Genomic DNA, 20,188 nt, shown 5'->3' on the forward strand with positions numbered 1-20,188 from the left:
TGTGTGTGTGTATGTGTATGTGTATGTGTGTGTGTGTGTGTGTGTGTTTGATTTTTACCTTAGTTTTAAATGATTTTGTCCTGTAGCTGAAGTGGCACATGCAACACTATGGTCATGGATTTGATTCAGAGAAAATGCGTGAAATGATAAAATGTACACATTGTACAAGTCTCTTTGGATAAAAGCATTCCAAATTCCGAAAAGTATATTTTGTATATACGTAAATGTGTAGACTTTGACATATTCAAAATGGATTTGCATATGCAAACTGCATATCTTTTGGCTGTTTGCTTGTTTCATTATTATCTAATGTAGCTTGTGTGTTTACCAAAGCGGTTGTCAGAATGTGTTCCTGTTGGATCTCTATTTATCACATTAAGCAGCTGAGAGGACATTGTTGTATGTTTTATATTATTCATAGTAAACTAAACATCTGAACTTTATCCCCTGACTTTTAAAACAAGGAAGTCATTGTCTACTCCACTGTGCTGCCACACTAAGTCAGGACTTGATGAATTTGCTTTTTATTACTCAGATAACTCATTTAAAAGGCCACACTGTTTCTCCATCCTTAATGGCCCAGGCTTTGCATAGAGAGCTTTAGAGCAAATGGTGTACAGGAGTGGGTTTTTATTATGATAATAGTAATAACAGCAGGATGAACAGCTCAACCCAATGCAAACAAAGTTAAGCAGAGAGGAATAATGAGTCATCTGAGTTCTATTAATGTCTGTGTGTGAGAGAGGAGCTTTAAAAAAAAGCAGTTTTGTGTATTTCAAGTCATCAGTCTTCCTCACAATATTGGCCAATCGCTAGACATTACAGACATTACAGACATACCTAGAGATGCCCTGGGTATGTCCTACTTGTAGACATTTCAGTTTGTGATAGGCCATCACAAATGGTTGTGCTTCTTAAGAAACAGTTCCATACTCCACCAGATTTGATATGCAGCTAGACAGTGTTGTAGCTCAAGAGTGTTCATGGAGGTCATGGGTTCATGGAGTCACAGGGAGCATCTCCAAACTGTAATGTACACCAGTACAGTGATAGGACATGACATCATAGTCCACAGGGGCACAGATAATGTGACATATTGACACATTCCACCCAAGGCAGCGGGACTGAGGAAGCCACTTGGACTGCCATTCCTTGACACTTTCACACTCCCTCCAGTTCATCCACAGCTCAGAAACCTCACACAAACAAGAGGGCAGTAAAGTGATATGACAAAGTAATGGAACATGCCAATGGAAACTCGTTCAAAGATTGCTCTTTTTTTTTTTTGGATTGGTTACTGAGATGCCAGTCTCTCTTTTTTTGTTTGATTTGGTAGAATGTGTTTTGTTTGGTAGACTGTTTTGAAGTTAATTTGATATACTTTGGTTTGGGTTTGGTTTTATAGACTGTTTTTTTTTTTTGATAAAACTGTTACTTTTGTTATGGTGTGGTTAATATTTAACTGTGTTAACTGTGGTAGACTGTGTTGGGTTTGGTTTGGTAGACTGTATTTAATAGATCATGTTTTATGTTTGATAAGATTAAAAAAAAAAAAAATAGTGATACAGAACCAGTCAACAGTGCTGGGTTTTACATATCTAGGCTTTCAAACTGATGAATTATCATGCATGAAGTTTAAAGTCAAGTTATAGAATTGTAAATATTATGCCAATGAATACCGCATATGCATCACTGCCTAAAGTTTATTAGTGTATTATACAGAGAGTGCAGGGAGAGCAATCACTATGAGAAATTATGTGGTTAAAAATGTAATATTTTACCCAGTGATGCAATCTGTCTGCCCTAGTGTTTGTGTGTTGTCTGTGTAGTGGGAGGCTTATCGGTTTAATAAATGCTCACTACTTTCTAGCTTTATGAGTAAGCATGTTTCCTCCAGACCGTCTGATTCTGTTGTCTCTATTGCACTACATAAATCCATATAGAACAAAGATAATCTTATGAGTGTCTCATGTCTGTTGTTATCAGACGAGCCGTCAAGCTCCAGTAACAACCATGACACCACACCTATTCCTGCATCTGCCGTGATTTCCAGCACGCCTGTCATCACCACCATCCCACCCAGTCCAACGTTCCCTTCTCCCGTAATAAGCCGACAACTGTCCCACGACCAGGGTGAAGAAAATCTCTGCCAACACTTACAATATCTCAGTTACATCATAAATGTGCTTTTGTTTTTAACCATGAGTTCTCCAATATCTTCAACCTAGATTCTTTACGTCTCACGATTATGGAATCAGATTCTGGAGCTAAAACGGAGCGTTCCAGATCCTTTGATGAGGGCTTGGATAACTACAGAGAAGAAGAGAGAGGGTACGTTTACAGTCAGGACATGAAGTCATAAGCTACCTGTACAGTGACCACAAGATTGAAGAGTCATTCCTCTTCTATTGCTGCCTCTTGCACTATATGACCTCTCTGTTTACTGTGTCTGTATAGGCGGTCGATTAAACACACCCATGGATTCAAGGGCCTTAGAAAGGTAAATGAGACTGCTGTAATGAAGATAAAACATGACAAATTATTACTAGTTCACACACACCTTAGATAAAGTTATGTCCTGTTGGCATCTGATCTCCAGCTAACATTAAGTCTGTCAATTTAATGATAATTTTGTCATTTCTTGTTAAAATATTAATTGTGCACCTTGACCTGTATGCAAGTTCATAATAAAAAAAATAATATATTTTTTTTGGTAAATGAATGGCACTTAAAATGATTGTAGTGAGATGGAAAGAGAGTTTCCAAAACACTGTCTTTTTCAAAACTCCTGCTTTTTGAGATGAGGACTCAAGAGTGTCTTAATTGCTTTCATCTGACATCTTCTCCGACATGATTTTGTGTGGCAGTAGTACTGCAGTTGCACATTGCGTTGTCTTTGTATTTCTTATTTTTTTATGATGGGTGGCAAACCAGCATTAAAGTGCAGTACTGACAATATTTTGGAGTATCAACTAGTTATTCTTTATTGTCTTTATTATTATTTATCTTTATTATAATTATTTTCTTTCAGCAGCAAATATTGATATATGTTATTGATTCATTAATCAACATGATTAATTTGATTAAAAATTGTAATTGATTGACACTCCTAATTAAAATGAACCCTTTATTCAGAGCAAATGTTCTGTCTTTTAGCATTGCTTGTGATTACATTTAATAATCTGCCTTCTTGTTCAATTTGATTACTGACTATTGAACTCAGTGGTCTTCCAGTTACCAAACTGATAAAGCATCTCATAGGGTTTTCAATGGCAGTTTACAAAAAGGGTGAATCCTGGCTGATCCATGTTTGGTGTGTTTCAGGCTGTTGACAGATCCTCTGAGGACTCTACTTCAGATGTCTTCACTGATGCCACAAAGGAGGGTCCACTTCATTTCCGGCAGCTCAACTCAGATAAGGGAAAGGTACAACACTAAACACCAAAATTCACATTCATGATTTCTCTTGTGCTGGGTCCCAGTACGGAATGAAGGTGTTTTCAGAGCATGCTGGTCTCTTATGCTGTAGGAGTCCTTGTCATATTGTAAACGTGTTGCAACGAGTCTTTGAACCTCTAAATGAATGAGAACAGCTGGCAGGCTTTCAGAAACATTTAATGTTGGCCAAAGTAAAGAGATCTTGTCATATTTTAAACCACTCAGGTGTAGTAAAAGTTTAAAACACATGTACAATATGTGGTACATTGAAACAATAAGACTGTGGATTGTAGTGATTTTACCATGGTTAAGGGTGTAAAATAATAGAAGCTTGTATAATAAAAGTCACTAATTTTAACAATAACCACAATACACTTCTTCCAGCAAGCAACTGTATTTCATTATTGGCATTTATTTATTGGATAAGTTAACTTATAATAAGTGGCACAGTGTACGATCAGACCGTAATTATTATCAAAACTAAAAAATGGAGGCCGTTTACGGTTGCCAAACGACTTGTGTATATTTGCTATTTTAACTTCAAACATGGTTTATTCAATCATATTTTCATAATTCTGTTGTCTTTTCTACAGCGTGTTGGCAGTGGCATGCGGTCATGGAAGCAGATCTACGCTGTGCTTCGTGGCCACTGCCTCTACGTGTACAAGGACAAGAGGGACGGACAAACCAACGCCAACTCCCAGATTGAAGAAGAGCCTCTGCCAATCAGCATCAAAGCCTGTCTGATTGACATCTCCTACAGCGAAACAAAGCGGAAGAACGTCCTTCGGCTGACAACATCAGACTGTGAATACCTGTTCCAGGCGGAAGATCATGAGGAAATGTTGTCATGGATCCGAGTCATTCAAGAGAGCAGCAATTTGGATGATGAGGTGAATGATCAGTAATCATAAACACACTTTTTTTTATCCAAATACAATTTCAGTTCATACATACAAATAAAGGAGCATTACCTGCCATTAAGGTGGCGACTTTAGAATTCATACTTCAGTGTACCAGTTACGTACTTGCTCACTATCCGAATTATGTTAAGACAGACTTGGATGCTTGGAGTTTGGTTTTGTTTTGTTTTTGTACTGAATCCATTTTTGATGAGAGTTTTATTGAAGCCGAGCCCTAGTGGTAAGTGCTCATGCTCCTACACGTTGAGCTGTGGTGCTCCTGAAGGGTAATACAATTTTGCATCCAGATCTCTTCGCATTAACCCCTATTTGCCCCATCAAGTCACCTGCATGTCTTCTCTATACAAGCCTTCTCTATTCTCGCACATCGGATGAGAATTGTCATGCTTTGGCTGGCACAACTCAAAGATATCGCACTCCAGAAACGTCTGTACTTGTGTGCTAAAGTTCAAGGTGGCAGGCCAAAATAGTGAATCGAATGACTGTATTTTTTTTTTTTTTCGTTTTTTTTTTCTCTTCTATTCCAGTAAAAAATATCTTATGTACAAAACTAAATCTTATATACCTCATAAATCAAGTGGCATCAATTATATTTCTGCATAGACTTTATTCAAGTGACGCTGCCAGTGTGTGTACAAATTTCAGATTTCAAACTTGTCAAAAAGCTAGAAACAAAATTTAAATTAAATGTTATAAAATGTTGGAAAATGTTAAACTCACATCAGACTCTTTTACAACTATTTTTCACTTAAGACAACTGATTATATCTTCATTGATGCATTTTGAGTATAAAAAAACTGAACATTATCTATATCCGTAATTACTTTTGAGGATCACTTGTATCATAGTTTTATATTGTCACATCGCACAGCTCTAAAACTTGCTCTATGGTAATGCACTAAGGCACTATAAACATAACAGTATGACTTTCTATAAAGCTGCTTTGAAGCAACGTGTATTGTGAAAAGCGATATGCAAATAAATTTGACTTAACAATGGCTCAGCCGTTGCCATAGGTTTTATGGTGGAACAGTTTGTTGGTAGACCAATGGCAGACGGGAAACCTGTTTTTAAAAATGAAACAACCATTATTTTTGCAGTTTCGTTTAATGACGTAAGTGGTACACAATCCACATTTCATCTTTGAATTATGGGGTAAGTCTATCCAGGTCTAGTGCCTGATATAGATATGGAGAATGTTTTGGACTTCCTCATGAATCATGGAAAGAGACCCTATTTAAAGAACCTTCTTACAATAGCTGAACATAACCTTGGGCTTTTTTGAAAATAAATAGTAACTTTTCAGAAAAACCCATAGCATCTACACTATAGCATGTCATCGTCTGTCTTCTTTCAGCACTGGGTTATGCACAAGCCCTCTGGTGTGTTTGGGGATTCCACTCTTATATTTCATCCACTCGTCTGACACCAGCTTTTGTCTGCCGTTTCTCTCTTTCTTTCTTCCTTCTGTAGAATGCAACTGTAACTAGCACAGACCTCATCAACCGGAAAATAAAGGAGTACAACACTCTAATGAGGTAAGCAGGAAACAGGGAAGTGTCCTCATCATATTTTGTAGTCTTCTTCCTCTTCTAGATCTTGACTTGGTTTCTCTGTGTTGCAGTCCACCGAGCAGTAAGACAGAACCCTCACCCAGGGCCTCCCGTCAGTCCCTGAGCATCAGGCAGACGTTACTTGGTGGTAAAGGGGAGAATAAAACCACAAGCCCTCACTCACCAAACAAGGACCAAGACAGGAAAGCCATGCATAAAGGTAACAGCATCAAGGGCACTTACTCGTTGTATTTTATTCAGTACATTAAAGTATCATTACAGTGCTTGTGTATGTTAAGTATTTTTTGTGCTTAGAGTATTTTGCTTAACAACATGCTAACATCAAACTGTAATCAACTGTAAGTGAGTCACAAGTCATTTCATTAGTGCTGTTGGTTAGTGCATAATCAATCTGTGAGTTTCCTTTTGGGTAGGGTGCTGTCTTAGAAGATATATAGCTCACTATGTTTGAGACTAGGGTCTCTGTGACAAATTCTTATTATGGTTGTCTATGAATAGATGAAACCAGCCCACCCAAGGATAAGGGGACATGGCGGAAGGGCATCCCTGGACTGATGAGAAAGCCATTTGAGAAGAAATCATCTCATGCAATCACATTTGGAGTAAGACTTGATGACTGTCCTCCAGCTCAGACCAACAGAGTAAGACCACAAAGAACATCCTATCTCTTTCTCTCGCTGTTTCACTTGGCATTGCTGATTTCAGTGACATCCTAAAGCTGTCCTTTGTGAAAAAGAAGTATAATACACTTTAAAAGTGTAATATACTTTAATATACTTAAGTGCTAACTGAATATAATATTTGTGGGCACTGTAAATGAATATAGATTATAGTTTAACTTTATAATAAATGCATTTATTAAATGCATTTTTTTTTTTTTTTTCGTTTTTTTTTTCTCTTCTATTCCAGTAAAAAATATCTTATGTACAAAACTAAATCTTATATACCTCATAAATCAAGTGGCATCAATTATATTTCTGCATAGACTTTATTCAAGTGACGCTGCCAGTGTGTGTACAAATTTCAGATTTCAAACTTGTCAAAAAGCTAGAAACAAAATTTAAATTAAATGTTATAAAATGTTGGAAAATGTTAAACTCACATCAGACTCTTTTACAACTATTTTTCACTTAAGACAACTGATTATATCTTCATTGATGCATTTTGAGTATAAAAAAACTGAACATTATCTATATCCGTAATTACTTTTGAGGATCACTTGTATCATAGTTTTATATTGTCACATCGCACAGCTCTAAAACTTGCTCTATGGTAATGCACTAAGGCACTATAAACATAACAGTATGACTTTCTATAAAGCTGCTTTGAAGCAACGTGTATTGTGAAAAGCGATATGCAAATAAATTTGACTTAACAATGGCTCAGCCGTTGCCATAGGTTTTATGGTGGAACAGTTTGTTGGTAGACCAATGGCAGACGGGAAACCTGTTTTTAAAAATGAAACAACCATTATTTTTGCAGTTTCGTTTAATGACGTAAGTGGTACACAATCCACATTTCATCTTTGAATTATGGGGTAAGTCTATCCAGGTCTAGTGCCTGATATAGATATGGAGAATGTTTTGGACTTCCTCATGAATCATGGAAAGAGACCCTATTTAAAGAACCTTCTTACAATAGCTGAACATAACCTTGGGCTTTTTTGAAAATAAATAGTAACTTTTCAGAAAAACCCATAGCATCTACACTATAGCATGTCATCGTCTGTCTTCTTTCAGCACTGGGTTATGCACAAGCCCTCTGGTGTGTTTGGGGATTCCACTCTTATATTTCATCCACTCGTCTGACACCAGCTTTTGTCTGCCGTTTCTCTCTTTCTTTCTTCCTTCTGTAGAATGCAACTGTAACTAGCACAGACCTCATCAACCGGAAAATAAAGGAGTACAACACTCTAATGAGGTAAGCAGGAAACAGGGAAGTGTCCTCATCATATTTTGTAGTCTTCTTCCTCTTCTAGATCTTGACTTGGTTTCTCTGTGTTGCAGTCCACCGAGCAGTAAGACAGAACCCTCACCCAGGGCCTCCCGTCAGTCCCTGAGCATCAGGCAGACGTTACTTGGTGGTAAAGGGGAGAATAAAACCACAAGCCCTCACTCACCAAACAAGGACCAAGACAGGAAAGCCATGCATAAAGGTAACAGCATCAAGGGCACTTACTCGTTGTATTTTATTCAGTACATTAAAGTATCATTACAGTGCTTGTGTATGTTAAGTATTTTTTGTGCTTAGAGTATTTTGCTTAACAACATGCTAACATCAAACTGTAATCAACTGTAAGTGAGTCACAAGTCATTTCATTAGTGCTGTTGGTTAGTGCATAATCAATCTGTGAGTTTCCTTTTGGGTAGGGTGCTGTCTTAGAAGATATATAGCTCACTATGTTTGAGACTAGGGTCTCTGTGACAAATTCTTATTATGGTTGTCTATGAATAGATGAAACCAGCCCACCCAAGGATAAGGGGACATGGCGGAAGGGCATCCCTGGACTGATGAGAAAGCCATTTGAGAAGAAATCATCTCATGCAATCACATTTGGAGTAAGACTTGATGACTGTCCTCCAGCTCAGACCAACAGAGTAAGACCACAAAGAACATCCTATCTCTTTCTCTCGCTGTTTCACTTGGCATTGCTGATTTCAGTGACATCCTAAAGCTGTCCTTTGTGAAAAAGAAGTATAATACACTTTAAAAGTGTAATATACTTTAATATACTTAAGTGCTAACTGAATATAATATTTGTGGGCACTGTAAATGAATATAGATTATAGTTTAACTTTATAATAAATGCATTTATTAAATGCATTTTTTTTTTTTTTTTTTACCAATTTACTGTTATAGTATAATACGTCTTTATATGTCATTTTCTTATTCTATTGTCTATGAAATATAGTTAAAGTGTACTTTTGAATGTACTGACAAGTATTTATGGTAAACTACAATACACTTCGACCATTTTTATTGAAACTTTCATGTTAATAAATATGTGTAATGACACATTTGTAATAATGAAGTTGCAATTTATTGCATTTAAAATATACTAACTTTAAATCCAATACTAAATAACAAACTACATTTAAAACTATAATCCAGTACTTTACATGTGCTTTAGCATGCTAGTTAACACATCAAAATAAGTGTACTTCTATAAAGCACAATTATTAAAACAATGATTAAAATGTACTTTAAAGGGGTCATATGACGTTGCTAAAAAATAACATTATTTTGTGTATTTGCTCTAATGAAATGTGTTTATGCGGTTTAAGGTTTAAAAACACATTATTTTCCACATACTGTACATTATTGTTTCTCCTCTATGCCCCGCCTTTCTGAAACGTGTCGATTTTTACAAAGCTCATCGGTCAAAGAGAAAGGAAAACTTGAAATCACATCATATGACCCCTTTAAATTAATTAATTTTACATCACCACAAAGTGCACTTTTTAAAAGTGTACCTAAGTGTGTTAAGAAAGACGATCATGAAAGTGTACTCTATTTAAGCCCACTTATGTAGTCTTGAAATTCTTTAATTTATTATCTGTCGTTTTTTATTTTTTGTTTTGTTTTATTGTTTTTACACTACAGGTGCACATTTCATACAATTAAGCACACTTCTTTTTCAGAAGGGAGTGAGCTCTCTACAGTAGTGATATTTTTAGCTGTAGGTGTTTAATAATGTTTAAAGAGTAATTGTTTAGTTTGTGGGATGAATGTAATTGCATTGGAACCTGTTACGTTTTTCATACTGCTGATTTTGTCTGTGTAAGCAACACGCATTCATATGGCATGCCGTTTTAGAGGTTTAGATTGGCTTGCAGGCATGTGACCGTTCTTTGTGTGTTTTAGTTTGTTCCTCTGATAGTTGAAGTGTGCTGTAAGCTGGTGGAAGAACGAGGACTGGAATACACTGGCATTTACAGAGTGCCAGGAAATAATGCCACCATCTCCATCATGCAGGAAGAGCTCAATAACAAGGGCATGGGCGACATCAATATTCAGGATGATGTGAGTGTATATCTCTGTCTGTGAGCATCTAGTTCAGGTGTCCGTATCATTTTCTCTGCTTCCTGCTGGAGGTCCTTTTTCTTCTTTTTAAAAATAAATTCTGTGTTCCTGGACAGAAATGGAAGGACTTGAATGTGATCAGCAGTTTACTCAAATCCTTCTTCAGGAAACTTCCTGAACCCCTCTTCACTAACGGTAAACGTCCTCGTTGGAAGTCCCTTGCTTGAGGCTCTTAATGACTCATATTTTATTTATATCTTGCAATTGCTCAACATGAATTGTGTAGTTTGCCATCTAGTGGTTGTGAGCGAAATAGACATGTAATTTCAGTACCTGACAGCTGAAATGATTTTCCTTCATGATCTGGCCTCTATAGAGAAGTATGCAGACTTTATTGATGCCAACAGAATAGAGGATCCTGTAGAGAGACTCAAAGGGTTCAAAAGACTGGTAAGAAGCTGTTTATCTAATTACAATTTGTTGATAGTGGTAATAATGTCACTGTTTGTTATGGCAACCCTAAATAAACCTCTCATTTTTCAGCTTCATGAGTTGCCTGATCATCATTACGAAACACTGAAGTTCCTCTCTGCACATCTCAAAACTGTGGCTGAAAACTCGGAAAAGAACAAGGTAAAACATCTCTGGTAGCCCACAGGGATGTACACACAGAATGTGCGCTTGCAGCTCGTTTTAGTTGTTATTTTTTGAGTGAAATGAGATATTCAGAAGTGGTGGGACTTGATTTTATCGATCAAAAATGTATTGGATGGCCATATGTGGTTGGAGGGAAGGGCTTGGTTGACATCAACCTAAAGCAGAGCAAGTTACTGTATAATAATGTGCACTGATGATTTGTACACAATAAGAACAGGAACAGGAATGAATAAAGTAAACAAAACAGCAAGAAGTGGTGCATTGGTCACATGTTTCCTGTGTGAACACTCCCTTTGTATTTATATATATATATATATATATATATATATAAGGGAAAAATGTCTCATCTTGCTCATTTGTCATTGTGTCAGATGGAGCCACGGAATCTGGCCATTGTGTTTGGCCCAACGTTGGTGAGAACATCTGAAGACAATATGACTCACATGGTAACACATATGCCAGACCAGTACAAGATTGTAGAAACGCTCATTCAGCATGTGAGTTCTTTAATCTACTTGTGTAGAAAGAAAACACCTCTCTCAAATGTGTCAGGTATTTGAGCATTGGTAAAAATAATTCTGAATGCAGTCTGGTGTTCTCTTGCAGTACGACTGGTTCTTCACTGAGGAGGGTGACAAGGAGCCTACGGTGTGTATTAGTATAGCTGCTTTCTTCATTCTTTTGTTTTTTTTTATTATTTCCTTTTTAGATGTGTTTGCTAAGGTAGGCATCAGGGATTTGAACACACTCCTAACCCTAATTAACCCTTAAACTACTGAGTCTATCTCATCCATAACTGTGGATGTGCTCTTGCATTGTGGAGGCGAATTTTGCATCCACTAAAAATCTAGTTTCTCGCCGCAACTCTTCATTGATGTTTTTCTGTATGTCACTCAGGAGGAGAGTGCTGTGGAGTCTCAGCCTGTGCCTAACATTGACCACCTGCTGACCAACATCGGCCGGACGGGCACCTCTCCAGGGGAAGTGTCAGGTAACATGTGCCCTTGGTTGGACCCTCTCTGACAGGGGTTCACCTTTTAGACCCTTCTGCAAATAATAATTATGTCTAGAGCACACATGAGCTAAAAAAAACCTATAATAATGTTTCAACTTTTTTTTTTTTTTATATTGATGAAAAATGCTTTGCTTTTCTGAGAACAGAAGCAGTTTCTCCCTGTTTTTAAACAAAAACTGTGCTATGGCTTAATTACAAAGCCTGTGTGAGTTTGTGCCCTTTTTTGCCTACAGTAGCTCACTTGGTGTGACCTTGAATTATTTGGTTTTGATTTTCACTTTCCATTCTTTAACTGATTTAATTTTAATTAACTTTCTGTCTTTATCCCATTTCTGTTTTGCGTATTTGTCATGTTTGTATGAATCTCACAAAACCTGTCAAAGACATGGCTGGTTCATATCCCCCCTCACCCCCCAAAAAAGAAAGAAAAGTTATTTTGCACGAAAAAAGTGAAGATTATTTTTAATATTTAGATTTTTTACATTTTCATAAACAAGAATATTTCCTCATAATCTCATTACTGCAGTGCGAAAAAGAATATTAATAAAGATGTTTTAATCAACATTGAGAAGAATGAGAGAGAATAATGAGATTATACAAAATAAAAAAGTTTTGGGCGCATCATAATGAGAATATTGATTGGAAATTTCCTTAATTATGAAAATAATATTAGAATGCAAAACAACTTAATGGTGTCTGGAATAGGCTTCATTTACTCTATGCAAAATACTTTTTTTCTCCTTTTGATTTTGGGGTGAAATACAACCGTTTTTTTGAGGTTCACCCATTTAGTGTGTCTCTTTCTCTGCGCATCCAAACTCCACTGGGTCATCTCTGTAATTCTGCCAACTGCTGCACTAACACGTCATGTTCTTTCTCCAAGAGAGAACAAACAAATAGCTAAAGCCAAATCGCAAAACACACTTGCCAATCTCTGATCCCTCTGTCCCTAGTGCCCCTCTGTCGTGTGTCCTAAAGGCTTTCCCAGCATTCACACATACTGATCTTGACACAGGACAAGTGGGCGGAGTCTATCACACCTTGATGTCACTGATGGACTCGATAGTGTCCGTGATGGGCAGCTGGAACTGTAGGAAGAGGGAGGACTGTTGCCCGCAGTGTAGCTGCCTAGTCTGCAGACACCCTCGCATTATATGACATGGGCGACTGAGAAAAGAGAACAAAAAGAGCAAAGGGAAAGCGCAGCAGAAGTGTTGGGTTCTGTGGGGTGTGGCTTGTGTGTTTACCTGGCGTAGAGCAGTGCTGCTGTCTCAAAGGCTCTTTGCCATCTCTCGCCCCTCTCTCTCTCTCTGAACGCTGGCCAAACGGAGAGACAGTATGGTAATGCTACTCGGCTCTGAATTTCACTCGGTCATACTATTTGTCACCACCAAGGGGTGTGCAGGGGGGCTCGGCTCGACACAGAAGAAATAAGCCTCCAAAATGTGTAGTCTTTGCCATGGAAAATGAAATGGGAGCAAAGACAGCAGTGAATCGGTTGTTTAACTTTTCCTTGCTGCCATTCTGTCTTGCCATAGTGTCATCTTTTCTACGTAGCTAGCCCCTCTCTGACCCCTGTCACATCTGAGCTTGGCTCATGCCTCAAGTGTCTCGTCTTCATTGTGGTCACGGCAGAACACATCAGACCAGCCTCAGCACTGTCATTAAACATCCATTTCTGAATTACACACATTGTACTTGTGCTCAGAGTGGAAAGGGCTGTAGAATTGACTGTTGAAATGCAAAATCTCCAATTACCATTAGAAAACACTAAATTCACTTAAAGGAACATCCAGGCTCAAAACAAGTTTAGCTGTGTGGACAGCATCTGTGACATGCAGAAAATAATTTTGAATTGTTTGAAAAAATGTACAGTAATGCACTAAGAACTGAAGTCTTTAGAGGTGTTTAAAGGTATGTGAAACATTATTTTTGTTGAAGCTCTTATATTAAATCTACTTTATAAAAATGTGTTATTATGGTCCTGTTATTAGTGCTTCTGTTATATACAGAACAACTTTTGGTTGTATATTTAGCCACATTGTTGTCTGATTGAAGTATATTTTAATGTTAACAGTTTTTTTTACTGAAAGACAAGTCAAAATTTGCTGTTGCAACTGACAGAATGTCACAAATGGGTTTAACTTGTATTGGACCCAGTATTATGCTGACTACTTAAAATGATACTTGTATTCTACTTCAAATTTATAGAGAATTAAATTGATCTCTGGTTTCCACTTATAATTATAGGTTCTGTATAGCTGCTTCTAAGGATCTTAGTATGTCAGAATCAGATGGTTACAGATTTTCATATAGGTCATATAATATAAATGTCACTCAATGACACTGCCTGCTAGACCCTCATCATTGTGTGTACTCTGTGGTCTTGTGTCACTCTCCATGCATCCTATTAGTTGCATTTATTCCTTCATAAAAAGGTTCATCAAGTCCAGCTGATCTCTTTTGCAACCACAAAAATGCCTTTTGTACCAGATTCATATTACCATATTGTCTGTGTTTGCTGGATGGTCTTACACGTGAAAGATTGCCCCCTACTGGTGAATATGTATGTGAGCGTTACGATAAAACAGCACTCACTCGTTCGTTTGCATGCACGCCTGCATTGGATCCATACTCCCTGTCATTCCTCTTCCATTGTTTGCCATGCTCTCGTCGTCATGCACACCCTTTCTTCATGCATGTTTCTCTGCTTATCACCTACTGTCTGTATATCAGTTTTTTTATTTATTTTTAGATCAGTAGAAGGACATGTGCAAGCCACTAACCATGTATCATTTTTCTTTACTCCACAGATTCACCAACCAGTGACTCTGCTAAATCTAAGGTGAGTTTGACTCTTGGACCGCGGCTACTTCTCTGATAGGGCAGGTATAGTGGGTGAGTGTAGTTCTTGCACCAGGCTGACACACTCCACCACTCCCAGTGCAGCACCTGAGAGCCAGTTTCCATCTTGAAGAGACTGGACAGATGGATCAGAGGCCATCATGCCATGCTTTGAACATGCACTGCATTCAGTGTAACAGGGAAATTAGATGTTGCTAGAAGGTGCACTAAGCATCTCTGCCTAGGGGTGGGAATCGAGAACTGTGTTTTACAAAATACTGCAAGCAAAGTATCTACATGCTGTTTGGCTCTGTTAACAGTTCTTGAATGGCCAATGTATAAACTTGGTTCTAATGTATAAGCTTGGATCTAATGTCTAATGAATCAGCCTTTCAAACTCAGGCTAAAACAGCACATTCACTGTCACTTACTGAATTAATATCTGACTGACATTCACTGAATGTCATCACATTGTCAACCATATTTTTTGTTCATATGACAATATGTATTATGTGTCTTCTAATATGAAGATAAACATTGGGAATAAGTTGTTGTAATAAACTTTAGGTAAGTTAAAGTATGTTGCAAAAATAGTATTGTTTTTGTTTAGTACATTTTATAATCCAAAAAAAAACACAATATAATATATCATACAAAGTAGTTAGACCCAAATATTTGGTGCTTCCTTAAAAGTACTAGAAGTAGCGTTAAATGGATTAAGATTCCCATCCCTTTTTCTGTCATCTAGCTCCAGCTTTGTTTTCAGATGCAACCCATGCAGCTTTTTCCATGTGCCGGTGCTGTTGGTGTTGCGGGTGCTGCTTGTGCTATGTGGCTGTTCTAAAAAAAAAAAGAGGCCTCATTTGGAGCTCTGTGACTGTCTCTAATGTTTCTTTCTATGTTCAGTCCTTCAACCTCTGATTTGCGCTGCTATCAGAGAAGCAGGTGGAGTACTCTGGGTTAGCCACCTGCAATGGCAGCGGTTGGGCTTTTTATTCCATGTTTTTTTGCTAGGCCTTAGTGCTTTATGGCTCTTTGGTTTACAAGGTTGTTTTGTTTTCCCTTCGACTGAATCTGTCACTCTTGTTTTCTCTTTCTGTCCAGGGCTCCTGGGGATCAGGGAAGGACCACTGCAGCCGCAAGTTCCTTCAGCCACGAGTCTCCTCCATTTTTGCTGCGGCCAACCGCAAACGAAAGAAGCACAAGGAGAAGCTGCAAACCAGCAGCTCTGATGACGACCTTGATATAATGTTCACCATGAAAGATAACCCAACTCAAAAGCAGAACCGCCAAAGCCAGGAGGAGGTGGCAGGCAGGTCAAGTCCATGCGGAAAATCACTTGTTGGAGAGAAAAAGAACAGCATAAGTGCAGAGTCCGCCCCGAAGAACAAGAAGGAGCACAGAAACTCTTTCTTTATGAAAGACAAACCCTCTTCAGCTCTCTCCCCCTCGCCCAAGCTCTCGTGTTCACCTGGTTACAACCGCCACACCTCTGGTCCTCCCAGATCCACCCAATCAGATCCTTCCTCACAGTTAGATGAGACTACCTCAGACTTGGGCACCATGAGCTCTGGAACCTCCGTACCCAGAACCAGACCTCGGAAATGGTGCACAACATCACCCGCCCCTGAGCAATTACCCGCTCATGGAGGGGCTTCGCTAACTGCAGAGGTGAGCTCTATTACGTCTGACTACTCAACCACTTCCTCTACCACCTTTCTGACAGGAGTGGAGTCCATCACATTAAGTCCAGAGGTGCAGTCTGTGGCAGAAAGCCGGGGAGGAGACGAGGCAGATGACGAGCGCAGTGAGCTCATCAGTGAGGGGCGGCCGATGGAAACCGACAGCGAGAGTGACTTCCCAATGTTTAGCCCTGGCATCGCTGGACTAGACATACCAACCACAGAAGATGGCAGCAACAGTACACCCAAACTAGCTTGCCGCTTGCTGCCCTCCCATAAGCTGATAGAATGCAACTCTCTGCCCAGGAGGCGATCCCCACGACAAAAGACGGACAGTGATTCATCTGTGGAGGCAGGCGCTGGTGGTGGCAATCAAGGGGTCAGCAAGAATGAATCAAATAGACTGTCTCGAGTTCTGGAGGTGATGAAGAGAGGTCGTTCCACCAGCAACCTGAGTGCCTCATTGCGTACTGAATCGGACCGCGTTGAGCCAGCGTGGCATCTTAAAATCACAGAGAGACTCAAGTTCCGTCTACGTGCCTCTGCCGATGACATGTTCGGTGTTGGCACGCAAAAGACCCGCTCTACGGAGATGCGTGGTAAGAAAAAGGGCATCCGCCGACGGCATACTATGGGTGGCCAGCAGGATTTTGCTGAACTAGATGTCATTCATGACTGGAGGGAACAGGGTGGGGTGGACCAAGGTGCCGAACTGTCTGCTGTGGAGTGCCTCAAACCCAAGTGTGTCTCTCAGGACATGTCTGTCCGGGACTGGATTGCTCGTGAGCATCGTCAAACTGAGGGCTCCCAGGCCAGTCTAGAGTTGAAAGGTCAAGATGGTTTAGAGACAGAGAAAATGGAAGAGACTCATGCAGAGAGTGCTGAGAGACTGTCTCCCTCTGCCTCTCCATGTCCCCAGTTCAGCTCCGAACAAGTAAACGGAGGTGCGTCAAAGGGCAAATCCAGAAACAGTCTGAATTCTGGAGCTGATGCTCATCCACAAAAATTGTCAGGAGCCCAAGTGGTGCGCTCACGATTCTACCAATATCTTTAAAAGAAAAGAATAATCTGCATGTGTGTAAGAATGTCATAATGTGTGTGTAAAGGCCTGTTCAAACCAAGGTGAATGTTTGGTGTGAAAATTCTGTGCATTTTCACATTTCACAGACACAAACTGTTAATGCATCTGTTTAGACCCACGTGAACATTTGCATGCCATCCATGCGACAAATCTCTTTTCCATCACACTGTGAAGAAAACTGGCCAACCAGTAAGATTTGCGCTTTTTGTGGCATGCCTATAGCCGCCGTTACATAAAGTGACTTGATAAATGGCAGTGAATAGTATAATAATCCATAACCAGATCTATCGTCTCTGTACTCTTTTATTTGGTTTTGTTGGATAAGCACCACAGCGAATACAAAAATCTAAATGGCCGTTTTAAATCTTGTAAATAGTGTTTGATTTTCTTTCTCTTACAACCAGGTGTCAGAAAAGTTGCACAGCGCTTTGTGTATCGGGGTCACCAGGCTGACCAGGGTATTTCTGCTTTTCTATAAGCGCCTATCAGAGAGTGCATTTGCATATTCATTCAACCTCTCTGCAGTTTTTTATGTACTGGTCTGAAAAGACAAGTTGTATGTGAAAATTAGGATGAATTTTCGTACCAAACATGCGTGTTGGGGTGAACAGACCTTAAATTGAATGAATGTACTTAGAGCTAAGGTTACTCCACCCTTATTTTCCATCCCCATGCCCTTTTTTAAACAAAGTATCTATAAATATGAATATATATTATAAATATAAATTGTATATATCTATATGTATAGGCTTATAAAAAGTAACTGGAGTAATTTTAACATTTTTGAGTTACCTGACTCATTGTTTTTGGATCAGTACTGGAGTTGTTTTCTTGAAAGCTAGTAATATATGCAAGATGGTGAAGTGGCCTGATATTCAGAGGCTGAACAATACCAATGTTTACCGACTGCCTCTGCTGCTGCGAGAGCACAATTTTTCTGACTTGGACAGACATGCATTTGCGAAACTGTTACTGAAGGATACTAATATCAAAGGAAAAGAAAAGGCATCTCGTCCAAGGTTAGGACAAAATAAAAAAAAGAAAACTGATATTACTCATATGAAGGATGTAATATGCTTGCTGTTATATTGACTAACACGTAAATTGCTTGTTGCAGTTTTCATTAGTGAAAAAAATGTAAATAATGTCTGTACTTGAAGTATTTTTTTAATTATTATTATTATTAATTATTATTATTAGTCGGAAGGTTAGCCTTGATATGGGCTGTTTTCTGAGCTGTGTGCTGTGGAAATCCCTTTTACAGTGCATCATAACAGCCAGACATAAATGTGGAAGAAGAATGAAATTGTGAAAGTAAGTGCTAAACTGAAAGCACCAGAGCCTGAACATCTGTAGCAGTACAAGGCATGTTGAACCATTTTAATGCAAAGTACAACCTAACAGCAAATAAGTCATAAAATCACAAGGAATACTATTTTCTTACAAAAAAGTGCCTCTCAACTGGTTCTGGTGACAGGAAAGGTGCCATTTCTTAATTTTGTTGTTTGTTAATATGGAATATGTATTGTGAATGAATGACTGAATTTTATCAGAAAAAAAATAAAAATAAATTTTTATACAAAACGATGCAAAAGCAGACCCAGAGCTTCCACTGCTTTATAAGTCATAGTCTTAAGTCATCACGTGCTTTGCCACTGGATTCCCTGGTCTTTTAATGGGGCAATAAGTTAAATGTGTATATTTTTTTTGTGTATGTTACCTTTGTCAAAAAGTCACTCATTTTTGTCCGAGCTAACCAGTGTAGTAGACAGCATGTGATTCCTCGGGAGAGTATGCATGACATCATACTTGTGTCTGAATGCTCATATGTGTGACTCCCAACTGCAAAGAAAAAAAAACAACAACACTGGAAACAACCCCCCCCCAACAGTATGTGTTTGAATTTCACTTTTTAATTCTAGTTTCGTAAAGACAAATAGGTAAAATTCTTTAATTTCTAAAATCAAAAGATTCATGCCATCATAAGATCATTTAGATCATGAGAAACAAATGTAGACCAGCAACTCTAAACCTTTGACTAGTAGAGTAAATGCTTGTTTAATTCAATTAAATATATAAATGCTCAATGTTGTTCGCGTTCTGAACAGAAGAGGGCATTGTGAGTGAGTAGTGTTTTTTTTTTTTTTTTCAATTAATTTGCTGCACAGGCATTATAAAAGAATATTCAATAAAGAGTTCTAAACCTTGAACCAAACAGACTAGCTCTGAAATGAATTTCAAACAAACCAAAAATAAACTGATGTACAAGACTCAAACCTTTTCACTTGTAAGTAACTAACTAGTACTCCTAGCTACTGTTCAAGATGTCTGTTAGAGATCGCTTCATCTGGAAATCATCTGCTGTGTACAAACATCTGATAGACGTCTTTAAGATGTCATAAATCATAAACATCTATTTGATATCTGATAGGAAACATCCTATAGACATATTGCAGATGAGCAAACACTAATAAATATGTCTTGCAGATGTAAATGCAGACATCTCTGTGATGTACATGTGCTATCGGAATGGTATGATTTTCATTTCAATTTGAATTTATTATTTGAATAGGTTATTGTCATTTACACAAATCTGGCATCCTTAAACTTGGCTAAATTATTGGTTTTATTGTCTTTTAAATATGCCTTCTTATCAGAAAACATTGCTATTATCATTTATGCTCTAACTCTATCACATCCTGTTTTAATTTGCTAACATTATCTAGCTAGCCTGCCACAATTTTGTTTGCCGTTTACATGGTAATAGTGCATGATTTGGTAAATTTAGTTTCAGCATTCTGGGTAGTGTAGTACTATGCCAAACTTGACTTTTTGAAGTTGACCACTTTGATCATAATGGCATCTCTAAAACCATAACCATCATCATAATTTACCGGCCTTGTAGTTTATGGTACAGTAGGTTATTCAGTCAAAATGCATAAAAACTGCAG

The 20,188-nt window shown here is 38.3% G+C and overlaps 1 protein-coding gene across 3 annotated transcripts in view; it reads left to right on the forward strand.

Annotated features, from left to right (window-relative positions):
* LOC107655808 (rho GTPase-activating protein 21-like) overlaps positions 1-19,049 on the forward strand; it is a 125,076-nt gene extending 106,027 nt beyond the window's left edge. For all 3 annotated transcript variants that reach the window (XM_016443390.1, XM_016443392.1, XM_016443393.1), the window contains 17 exons: positions 1,987-2,133; positions 2,229-2,331; positions 2,458-2,500; positions 3,325-3,426; positions 4,032-4,331; positions 5,835-5,899; positions 5,986-6,134; positions 6,434-6,576; positions 9,800-9,958; positions 10,075-10,153; positions 10,335-10,408; positions 10,502-10,591; positions 10,987-11,112; positions 11,222-11,263; positions 11,513-11,606; positions 14,444-14,475; positions 15,579-19,049. In XM_016443390.1, coding sequence (XP_016298876.1) covers positions 1,987-2,133; positions 2,229-2,331; positions 2,458-2,500; positions 3,325-3,426; positions 4,032-4,331; positions 5,835-5,899; positions 5,986-6,134; positions 6,434-6,576; positions 9,800-9,958; positions 10,075-10,153; positions 10,335-10,408; positions 10,502-10,591; positions 10,987-11,112; positions 11,222-11,263; positions 11,513-11,606; positions 14,444-14,475; positions 15,579-17,210 — 3,380 coding nt within the window. In that variant the 3' untranslated portion in view covers positions 17,211-19,049. The remainder of the gene's footprint in view (positions 1-1,986; positions 2,134-2,228; positions 2,332-2,457; positions 2,501-3,324; positions 3,427-4,031; positions 4,332-5,834; positions 5,900-5,985; positions 6,135-6,433; positions 6,577-9,799; positions 9,959-10,074; positions 10,154-10,334; positions 10,409-10,501; positions 10,592-10,986; positions 11,113-11,221; positions 11,264-11,512; positions 11,607-14,443; positions 14,476-15,578) is intronic.
* The last annotated feature ends 1,139 nt before the right edge of the window (positions 19,050-20,188 follow it).

The sequence above is a fragment of the Sinocyclocheilus anshuiensis genome, unplaced genomic scaffold (assembly GCF_001515605.1).
Source record: "Sinocyclocheilus anshuiensis isolate Anshui unplaced genomic scaffold, SAMN03320099.WGS_v1.1 scaffold1185, whole genome shotgun sequence".
NCBI classification, from domain to species: Eukaryota; Metazoa; Chordata; class Actinopteri; order Cypriniformes; family Cyprinidae; genus Sinocyclocheilus; species Sinocyclocheilus anshuiensis.